At 43.8% G+C, this 11,764-nt stretch overlaps 1 protein-coding gene across 3 annotated transcripts in view; it reads left to right on the top strand.

Annotated features, from left to right (window-relative positions):
* Positions 1 to 291: 291 nt before the first annotated feature.
* Positions 292 to 11,764, top strand: part of ELMO2 (engulfment and cell motility 2) — a 29,011-nt gene continuing 17,538 nt past the window's right edge. For 2 of the 3 annotated variants that reach the window (XM_075277461.1, XM_075277459.1), the window contains exons 1-3: positions 292 to 339; positions 9,604 to 9,732; positions 10,664 to 10,704. In XM_075277461.1, the coding sequence (XP_075133562.1) occupies positions 9,655 to 9,732; positions 10,664 to 10,704 (119 nt within the window). In that variant the 5' untranslated portion in view covers positions 292 to 339; positions 9,604 to 9,654. Of the gene's footprint in view, positions 426 to 9,603; positions 9,733 to 10,663; positions 10,705 to 11,764 lie in introns of all 3 variants that reach the window. The other variant, XM_075277460.1, reaches the window with a different exon arrangement.

The raw sequence follows: 11,764 nt of genomic DNA, 5'->3' as shown, positions 1-11,764 counted from the left end.
CCTGCACAGACTCCCACACATCTCCTACAATCACTGCCCCCACTCCTCTTCCCCAGGGTGGCCGGTCACCGCCGCACTGCATTATGGGACGCTCCCACTACTCCGTTCTACCACTTTAATAAAAGTCAGAGTCCAGGACGAGTCTTTAGTGAATGACAGCGGAGACAGCCAATCAGGCTACGAGAGCACCATTAGCCACGCCCCACCTGCCATTAGCGCCGCAGCTTCACATTTTGAGTGACAGATTCACCGCATCAATGAGCACACGACTTGGAAATGCCCGCCCCCGGGGCGTTACCACGGCAACAGGACTGAAGGGAGCGGCGGAGCCGGGAAGAGGTGAGAGAGGGCCTGGGGATGCTGGAACGGGTTAAATTCGGACCACTTAGTGGGGTGTAGCGGGAGACTGAGGCACAAATGTGGAGGTGAGTGAGGCTGCAGGCCAGGTGTGTGCTGAGGGGGTGTCACACGGCCAGGACGGGTGCTGTGAATGCGGCTCTATGTGTAGCGTCTGGATATTGTACTCTGCCTCTATATTTAGCGCCGTATGCCAGGAGTGCCCAACAGGGGAGGGACGGAAGGGTTAACCTATTGACTCCTTCACTGCTGGAGGCAATGTGGCTGCTGGTCGTACATAGAAAGTCTGGTAAAGTCCAGGCTGCGGAGGACTACAGAGCCCAGCAGCACAGATGCCATGAATACTTTAGCGTAATCTTTGTAAATAATCATTCGTCGCACCACCTGCCGTAGGAATAGCCGCCAATATGTCACCTGTCTGATCCCATCTGTTCTCATGGCCTCCCCCTCTTGACACTTTACAGACTGTAGATGTGACCCCGATGTATCCGCCATTGACCTAGGACCTGTGCTGATGGTGAAGGGGCCTGAGAATCTGACATCTGGACCTCAATGACTAGTATAAGAAGCCGGATCCAGGTGGAATTTTTTATTTTTTACCTATCTATAGAATAGGGGCTCCATAGAGTATAGTTTAGTGTCAGTCATGGCCGTTTTGCATTTTTGGATGGCGCTGGCATTTGCAATAAACAGTATCTGTCCAGGTGTAGCGCCTGCTCGGTGTGACCTTGGTGGCCACAATGTTGGGGCATGCAGCTGATCCCCTGCGAGTATCACGTACGGGTCCTATTCTGATTAATATGATGCTTGCTGCACATTGGATGGTTGTCTTGACAGCCCAACTTCACATTGTGCTTCTCAATGTCCGATCAGGTGGGAGAGTATGGCTGGACAACTCCTTTAAGGCTTTTTAAAAAGTAAAAAATGGTATTTAAAGGGGCCCTACCATGGATAGATAAGAGCCTGTACTATTCCTGTCCATTCCCCCAATGCTTCCATTGTCTTTTATGTGTATGCTGATCCAACAAGACTTGCCATAGGTGACTGTAGTGGTGATGTTGCATCCATCATGATGCAGTGTGGTACCGCCGTCACCTGGCCAGTTGTCCCTATGGAGATGATGCTATGACTAAGGTAAGCTTTGGTAATCCTCTTTTTAGCTGAAGTGGTTGTCTATATCAGGTATTTCCCCCCCCCCCTCTTCCACAGGGTAGGTCATCGGTGTGTGATCGGCAGGGGTCCAACATTTGGACACTACACAGATCCCGGGATTGCCTGGGAGCAGTAAGTTGTAGCAGTGGATGGGGAATAAGTATAGAGGATGAGACCCTGCACGTGCTCCCTGTTCACTTTTATTGCTCTCGGTATCGGGACACTGCCAGAACAGCTGATGTGTGTGATCACCCCCTGGTACTGGTACCAATCCTAATGATAAGCTGGGTACGCGGGGTCTGGCTGCTAGGACTCCATTGATCTGTTATACACTGTAGCGTAACATGAAATCAAGTGCGCTAATCCGATAGAACCACCACAGGGAAAATGAAGCATTGCACAGTGCCTAGTGAATATCAGTGGCTGCCTTGTCATGTATGGACATTTTAGGTCCTCATAGCTGTTTTCTGCAATGATAAATGACTGCTGTATTTGAATGTGGAAGAAAAGGACCAGCCTCCAAAGGAATAGCCAAGGACCAGTGCTAATCCATTCACAATAAAATGAACTTTATTAAGCACGACGCGTTCCGGGCCTAAATGCCCTTTCTCAAGTGCAGACAAATCAATGTCAATGGCATCTGATGGAAATGGATCCATAAAGTTCATTTTATTGTGAATGGGTGAGCGCTGGTCCTTGGAGATTCCTTTGGAGGCTGGTCCTTTTCTTCCACATGTCCTGACATCCCAATGACGGTTACCTGCAGCTGCCCTCTACACATATTTGCTTGATGTTCAGTGGTTGTTGTGCAATACACAACCATACCAGGTGAGCAGTCACCTGTCCTATACATTATTTCTGCATTATCAAAGTTAATACACTAGGATCGGCTCAGTGCCTCCTTCTCTTTTTTTGTCGTTGCTGTGTTTGAATGGGGTCTGATCTTCACGGTCTTCTCCTGCACCACAAGCTCTTGCTACCCTGTATTTAGGGGAACTTCAGCATAGTTTCATATTAATGTATAGGACTAGTCGCAGTCCCCTGCACAGCTCATTGGCAAAGTGCACAGCTCTGCAGTGAAAAGGCTATAATGCTGAATGGGTATCATCCTGGATCTGTGATGATGATTGGGTTAGTTCACTACCAAGGCAGTGGTGCGCAGTGTATCATCATGACATCATGCAGCACTTTATGCCATGCCGTGACGTCACTTTAGCAACAGGGCACTGGAAAGAGGATGGAGGACCAAAACTGCACCCAGGATCGGCAGCTACATTGTTCCTCGAGAATTGCAACTGTTGCGGTAAAAGACACCCACACTGTTTCTTTTGGCTTCTGTGTGGTTCATGTATACACTATGTATTCGATCTATCTGGTTTTCTCAGGCAGTTGTTTTTCCTGAGATCTCTGCCAATGAACACAAAGGTTATTGGACTCTGCATACTAGTGCGAGGATGGGGGGCAGACATCTAGCGTACAGCCAGCTTCAGCCTGTTTCATGCAAGTACTGGTGTCGAGATGATCAATAGATTGATCTGGTATTGTCAGCGTCGTCTTGTGACACAGTAGGTTGTATGGAGGGGGAGGGACTGAATAATGGCAGCCAGGTTTTTCATATGACACTAGTCAGTGAGAAGATTTACCCCTTGTAGGTAACAATCCATCTGTCAGCACTTCTGTCTCTCTAGGTGTCTAATCCTTGAGAGGAGTAAAGACCTGTTACTTGTGTCCCTTTTTTTTTTTTCTGTTGTTGTTCTTATTTTAATTGTATTTTGTTTTACATTTATTTTTCTTAAAGGGGTTGTCTGGTAGTATAATTTATTATTATTATTATTATTTTATTTTTAATAAACTTGCTCACACTACTATTATAGTCATAGGATATACCGTAAGTAACCGATACTAGTGGCAATAAGGTGACCTATGCAGATGGAGCCCCTTCTGTCTGGTGTCTGTTCCCATTCACTCGAACATAAAAACTCACATTTTTTTACTTTTCTGAAGGATCATGCAGAACAACCGTGATGTGTGGTTGTCTCGACTTAATGTGCATGTGTTTTTGATAGGATTAAGGAAATGCACCATACTATATGGCAGTGACGTTCTTCCTAGAGAGAATTGGGGGATCCTCTATACATTAGATATGTATTAGATTTGCTATGTAAGGCCAATGTTTATCTAAAGTGAATCGTCGCCTATAAAATGAATGGTGAGTGCTTAGAAGGCATCTGTTAGTAGATTTAACCCCATTCTATAAAATTGTTAGCAGTTTTTATGGGTCAAAACTGTTGACTAACGTTCTTTTTAAGGAGTTTTTATGAAACTTATTAATTGTTCGGGGACCCCCAGACCAGCAGTTTAATGGGGCAGTGGTGCTCCACTTCACAGGCGCTCACCTGGCCTGTTGGCTCTTCAGTTGCTGTAATGCTATGTATGGTACTGAGGAGGCCGAAGCTCTCACCTGAACCTAGCCTCTTCTGACGGCTTATCTGACACCTAGGACATCCCTCCCCCCCACCTATTCTAAGGATAGGTCATCAATTGTTAAGCCTGGCAAACCCCTTTAGAGGTTAAATGAACATATCTAGAAATGTACATAACTATAGAAGCCAGAGATTACATTATGCAGAGAGCAGATGCCCCCCACAGAACATCTAGTCATTACGTCTCTGCGTCTGCCATGTCTGAGCAGTCACATGTGTCACATTCTGATCATGACAACAAGAAACTGGATCGGCACCAGATATGAAGAAAGGCGCAGGAATAGAGAGAGATGATATCTATACTGCTGTGGGTACTTCAGTGTTATCTATAACCCACAATGGCTTCCGATGTCCTTTCAGATGTATGGTCATGTTTTTTGTTTTTTTTCTTATCAGCGGATCTTGCTTATTTCTCTTTTTTTTATTACACTGATAACAGGATTCATGACTCACAATTTACTATCTACATGCATGAAGTTTCACTCTGTGCAAATTATGTAGATGTCAGGAAATGCTCCTGTCATACACGTTAACTTTTTTTTCTTTCTAAACTTTGCTATTGCAATTTTGCTAAATTTTGCAAACTTTATTTTTTTTAATAGTTTGAGGGGAACGGCTACCACAGGTCCCATGTCACACTCCCATGATCCTAAAAATTACTTTTCTCTACTGCATAGGTCACTCATCTCAGCCAGCTTCAGATACACCCAGTACACCTACCCCACAGGTGCACTATGTGTATACATGATGCCACCAGGGTGTGTTTGTCCTGCACATACCCTGAATATATATTTCCAGCTTTCATGTATGATATCAGGGATGAGGCACTATACACTGAACTGGCTGGAAGGGAGACAAAGTGGGACAGACGCAGCCTTATTGACAAAAAAAGGGGGAGCGATGTGTGACCCGTGGTGCAATTAGGACAGTGGACGGTGACTTATGCCATTGGCTGAAACACTGTGAAGAGAAGCGCAAAGGGACACTGAGGTTTCACATTGACTAATGTTGGCTTCCTCTCCTCTACAGCTGCCTGTAACACACATCTATGACATCAGTCCTATCTGCTAATCGGGAGGTCAATCTACAGAGCGAACCTCAAAACCATCAGAGCCCCCCCTCCCCTCACTGGACCATAGAGCTGTTCACAGAAATGGCCTCCTCCTTGTCCAGACTCCATGGTCCACACCATTTACTTTCACTTCCTTCTCGTGAGGAGGAGAGAAGTATATTTCACACAGTGCACGGGGTGGGGAGTGGAGCTTGAAATAGGTCTAAAAAGGAGGAAGGTTTATACATAGAAATAGTGAAGTACATGTCTGGATACCATGTTGGAGAACTCCTAAAGTAATAAGGCGGAGTCCCATGTTCAGGAACCCCCTGCCTCGTTTCCCTTCACTTTAAAGGGTACCTGAGTTGAGTTCATGAAAAGTTAAAATATATGGAGTATCTTGCTGGGCAGTCTGTTCTATAGCTGTATAAGCCTTCGTACATGAGTCTTATCAGTTTTTCTGCTGCTAATATCCCCTTCATGGCTGCAGCACATTTTACATTTGCTTCTGAGACTGTGGGCATGTACAATAAGGTGAAGTCTGCATCATCCACTAATTGGTTTCTTTATATGTAATTCTGCCAGGAGTAACTGTCCAATAGCAGACAAATGGCTGAGGACAGCCAAAGTGACTATAATATGAGATCCAGAAACCGTGAACTGCAAATGCATGATATAAGAAAGGAGCAGTCCATGAGCACAGTCGGGAAAGCTGCCGCTGTCTGTGAATACCATCTTATCTGTAACCATACAAGCATCCACAAATAGATACCAATACATAGAAGACTTTTCTTACATCATAAGCTGTGAGATTTGCAGCCTGTTCAGTCCAGTGCACAGAGAAAGTTGTTTGTAGATGTACTATGAGGAAAATTAGCCCTTCCATCTGCATTCACTGCGAACCTGTCTTGTATATGGAGACAAAACATCCCTAGGAACAGGCAGCGAACTGCAAATTTGCTAGAATACCTAGTGGTAGGAACTTTAGGGTATGTTCACACAGAGGATTTTTTTCTGCCTGTACCTCCCATTGAAGTTAATTGGAGTAGTAAGTCTTTCTGTTGCTGGCAGGAAGATTTTCTGCAGCAGATTTTATTTATTTATTTTGCAGAAAACGAAGTGTGAATTTGCTGTTAATGATGACAATCTTAATTTTATGCTAAAATTATTTTTACTGACCTGTGCTAGCCACAGTTTTGACCACTTGTTGTTCCTGCTGTGTTATGCCAGGTAGTCACCGCTGTGCCAGGTTATCCTGCTCTGCCTACACCAAGGGTCTACTCTGTATTTCACTACAAGGCTCCGAGCAGTTCTGTACCTCTTTATTGTCTCTTCTTGCCCTCTGTCGGTGTGCCAGTCAGGGTACATTTTGCCCTGTCACCTGCTCTGTCACTTGTCATCAGTAGCCAACCATCTGCTCCAAGACGCAGAGCTGACTGTGCATTCATTCACGTAGTAATGGTCGGTACAGGCGCCGCTGCCATGCTTTGTCACCCGAGGTGCAATGTATTTTGGCATTCATATAGAAGCAGACTCTTTGTGTGCCAGCAGCCAGAAGGCAGCGGTGCTTGTAAGAGACACTGATGCGACAAGCAGTGGTGGAGAACAGATTATTACCGCCATGATGATGTACGCACGTACTTTGATGGGTCTGTTCTTGGATTTGGCTTGAAGCCACGGCGTTATAGTCCGCAGGGACTCTGCTGTTTCCGCTCCATGTGAACGCTCCCTGAGATGTATTTTCGTTACACTTACTCTCCATATACAAAGTATAACTGGAGTGGGAGGAGCTTGCGATTGTATGACATCATCTCCAAATGCTTTCTTCTTACCGATACTTGTACTGTTAGTATCACCATAGAAATGGAAGTATGCATGCTATAGCTCTATATGTCCCCTGTACATACGTGACTTTATAGCAGCCATAAGCGTAAGCTTCTCAATAGATGGAACCGTGGCTAGAACTGATGTTTTGTAAAGTAGGAGCAGCGTGTGGGCGACGTTCTCTCCCATCAGCGCCATAGACTTGTTTGTTCCAGGATAACACTATGAGCAGTGTCGTGCCACTCTGTAGCCTGACTGAATGCTGTAGGTGGGTGCAGCTGCCCTGGCAGAGGTGTGCCACAGTACTGCCAAGTTATTTCTGAAGATCCCGTTCAAGTGCCTTTTATTATATCTTGTTACAGCGTCTAAGAAACCTGAGTGGAACCCCTGTTCTTGGTGTCATTGTGGCCTTTCTAAATAGAATAATTTTTTCATTCTTTTAGTGGAACATTTGCTTTAAAAGTCATTTACGGTAAAGACAAATAGAAGGCAGGATGACGTTTCCCCTGCTGCATACAGAAATATTATATATCATTACATGAGTGCTGCAGAAATAAATGTCTAAAGAGAGGGTAGGCTCCCATATGAGTCTGTTCCAATAGAGCCGGTGGACTGGAATTGTTGTGAGAGAGCTAGTGAATGACCAATATGGCCATCATTATAGGTGCACATTGGTAAATATGCAGGATATGATAAAGAGAAAAGCTGAGCTGAGGTTTATGTGATAGAGGAGAGAAGCTGAGCTCTGTGATATATAGGGTTATATGATAGAGGAGAGAAGCTGAGCTCTGTGATATATAGTGTTATAGGATAGAGGAGAGAAGCTGAGCTCTGTGATATATAGGGTTATATGATAGAGGAGAGAAGCTGAGCTCTGTGGTATATAGTGTTATAGGATAGAGGAGAGAAGCTGAGCTCTGTGATATATAGGGTTATATGATAGAGGAGAGAAGCTGAGCTCTGTGATATATAAGGTTACATGATAGAGGAGAGAAGCTGAGCTCTGTGATATATAGGGTTATATGATAGAGGAGAGAAGCTGAGCTCTGTGATATATAGTGTTATAGGATAGAGGAGAGAAGCTGAGCTCTGTGATATATAGGGTTATATGATAGAGGAGAGAAGCTGAGCTCTGTGGTATATAGTGTTATAGGATAGAGGAGAGAAGCTGAGCTCTGTGATATATAGGGTTATATGATAGAGGAGAGAAGCTGAGCTCTGTGATATATAAGGTTACATGATAGAGGAGAGAAGCTGAGCTGTGTGATATATAGGGTTATATGATAGAGGAGAGAAGCTGAGCTCTGTGATATATAGGGTTATATGATAGAGGGAGAGAAGCTGAGCTCTGTGATATATAGGATTATATGATAGAGGGACAGAAGCTGAGCTCTGTGATATATAGGTTATATGATAGAGGAGAGAAGCTGAGCTCTGTGATATATAGGGTTATATGATAGAGGGAGAGAAGCTGAGCTCTGTGATATATAGGGTTATATGATAGAGGAGAGAAGCTGAGCTCTGTGATATATAGGGTTATATGATAGAGGAGAGAAGCTGAGCTCTGTGATATATAGGGTTATATGATAGAGGAGAGAAGCTGAGCTCTGTGATATATAGGGTTATATGATAGAGGAGAGAAGCTGAGCTCTGTGATATATAGGGTTATATGATAGAGGAGAGAAGCTGAGCTCTGTGATATATAGGGTTATATTATAGAGGAGAGAAGCTGAGCTCTGTGATATATAGGGTTATATTATAGAGGAGAGAAGCTGAGCTCTGTGATATATAGGGTTATATGATAGAGGAGAGAAGCTGAGCTCTGTGATATATAGGGTTATATGATAGAGGAGAGAAGCTGAGCTCTGTGATATATAGGGTTATATTATAGAGGAGAGAAGCTGAGCTCTGTGATATATAGGGTTATATTATAGAGGAGAGAAGCTGAGCTCTGTGATATATAGGGTTATATGATAGAGGAGAGAAGCTGAGCTCTGTGATATATAGGGTTATATGATAGAGGAGAGAAGCTGAGCTCTGTGATATATAGGGTTATATGATAGAGGAGAGAAGCTGAGCTCTGTGATATATAGGGGTTATATGATAGAGGAGAGAAGCTGAGCTCTGTGATATATAGGGTTATATGATAGAGGAGAGAAGCTGAGCTCTGTGATATATAGGATTATATGATAGTTTGCTAGCATTGCCATGTGATGAGTAGTGATGATATAACTCTTGTCCGCTATTCTCTCCTGTCTGTGATCAGATGCCTTTTTTTGTCAGACCAGTTTAGCATATTTGTCTTATGGTTTCCCTGATGTGCGACTGTCACTGTGATACTGGAATTGGAATCAGCGATGTACACACATTTATCCTCTATATAATATCTACTGTATATTAGTCTGTATATTATATCTAGTGTATATTAGAGTGAAGTCCCCTCCAGGAGTCTCCTCTTGCTCCTCATATCGTAAAATCGGTGCTTTTGGTTCTTGTACATTTATGGTGAACTAGGAAAAGCTTCAGCCCCTCATGGATTGTGAGTGTGAATGCTGCTGGATTAGTAGGATTACCTGACGACTTGGGTGCCAGATTAAAGGGACTTCCTGTATTTTCTTTTTCTTGTCACAGTGAATTATGGCTGCCATTGAACTCTCTGTTTTACTGTGATTAAATGACAAGTTTGCCAGTAAATGAGAAACGCAGAATTGATTTCTCTTTTTTTTCTTCTTTCAGAGCTGAGTAAGAGCTCCAGCGGAAGGCTGGCCAGCAAAGCCACCCGGCGACATGCCTCCACCGCCAGATATAGTGAAGGTAGCCATCGAGTGGCCTGGAGCTAATGCCCAGCTGATTGAAATAGATCAGGTGAGCAATTCATAGGGCTGTGAATCCTTTACATGGCCACATTTGCCCTTTCAGGGTAAGGGGTTATGTGGGAACCTATAAAGCTTATCAATGCATTGGTTAAGCTTTAGTACTAATGTACTTCCCAGAACCTTATTTGTTACTTTTGTGGGGGGGGGGCTGAACTCTGCTGCTACAACCAACTCCATTGTATTGAATGGAGCTGCAGTCTGGGTTGTCCAGGGGCCCCGGGTGTATTCTAGCAATAAAACTTTATTAATCCCCATATAACCCCTTTTAAAAAGTGACTGTCCTTTCACAAAATAGTGATATGTCAGATATTTTGGTTGGTGAGAGTCCGGATGTCGAGAGAGCTCTTCTGAACACTTATTTTATTGCAAATTGTTCTCAAAACCAAGACCCCCTCCCCTACTCATGTGATGTCATTATGGCATGGCAAAACTTTAAATACAAGGGGTTTTCCAGAATTGGTGGTAGTCTGACACCTGGCACTCCCACCGATCAGCTGTTTCAAGCTTCAAAGACCAGAGATGCCATATTCATTGATCATATGGTCTGTGTGCAGGTCAGTCCTGTTCTCAGCATTCCCCTTTCTCATCTGATGATGAAAATCTATCCTAAGGATAATTCATCAATTTCACAATTCTGGAAAAATCATTAAATTCTTTCCTGCATCAAGATGTGTAAATCTATTGCTTTCAGTATTGTATGTATATGACTTGATCTGGGATACCCGCTAGTGATCAGCTGTTGTCTGTGCTGACAACTGAAGATAGTAGATATTCTTCCTGGAATGGCTGCTCCTTGATCATTTCTACAGTCATTGGACATGACATTGGTCATATTACAGTGACAGATATGATTGGAAATATACATGATGAAGCTACGCGTTTTCTTTATTTAGTCCTCTCATTATTATTTATTCCTGCAGAAACGGCCCCTGGCATCAATTATTAAGGAGGTCTGTGATGGGTAAGTGCTCACATTTGTTCATATTAGTTTGCACATTACATGGTTTGACCGACATAAAATCATTATACTGACATTCATGCTCAGAGCTGGTTAGGTTATGCAAGGTACTCTGTGCAGTAAGGCCAGCCCCTCTGACAGTGCTGTGAGATCTCTGTAACTGGGGCAGACACTGGCAAAACCGACAATGCACTAAATTCTGAAATTAGCTTTTCAGTGGTATGCAACAATAATAGTGTTACAGGACAGAAAAGATCCTCTTTAACCACCCCCCCACCCACTTCAGTCATTATTTTATAGTCAGCAGCCCTTAGGTATAAGGCATAGTATAGTATAATGGGGTGAGATCTCTCAGCCTGCTCGTCCTTCACCTTTTTTTGTTTCTGAATGGGTCAGGGCGAGATCACACCAGCACCCGGTCTCCGCTTTGCAGGTTTCCGTTTCCTGCCTGAGAAACTGGACAGGAGATGGAGACCGGCAGGCAGTTTTCAAAACCATTCATTTGAATGGGTTGAAAAGTGAGCGCCTGTGAGCGTCTTCTCTCTGCGGCGAAACCCTTTTTTTTTTTTTTTTTTTTTTTTTAACTGGACACAAAGTCGGACATTTAGGACTTTGTGTCCAGTTAAAAAAAACCAACAAAACAGTTTTGCCGCAGAAACAAAAGACTCTCATGGTCGCTCACCGGTGGACACTGAATGCTGGGTTTCCGTTTTCTGCTGACAGAAAACTGAAACCTGCAAAACAGAGATTGGGCACTAGTGTGAACCCGCCCTTACCTGGCTGGTCATATTATTGGCAGACTGACCTGCCCATTCACACATCATCTTGAAGTTCCTTTGTAACAATGTCAGTCTATGATAGACCGGCTGTAACTCTCCTGCAGACTTCCATAGAAATCTTCCCGCTGGTGTGTGAATTGGCAGATGTCTATCACATGACTAGTCGGTGAGCTGCTAAAGAAACTGAAGGGTGTGCGGCTGAGTGATCTCACCTTTCATTATACTATGGTATGCCGCATACTCAAAGGCTGAAGATTACAAAAATGACTGGATTTGGGCTTCAA

This window comes from Leptodactylus fuscus, chromosome 6, assembly GCF_031893055.1.
Source record: "Leptodactylus fuscus isolate aLepFus1 chromosome 6, aLepFus1.hap2, whole genome shotgun sequence".
Lineage (NCBI taxonomy): Eukaryota > Metazoa > Chordata > Amphibia > Anura > Leptodactylidae > Leptodactylus > Leptodactylus fuscus.
The sequence above is the reverse complement of the archived record's forward strand: the minus strand, read 5'-3'. Positions and strand labels throughout refer to the sequence as shown.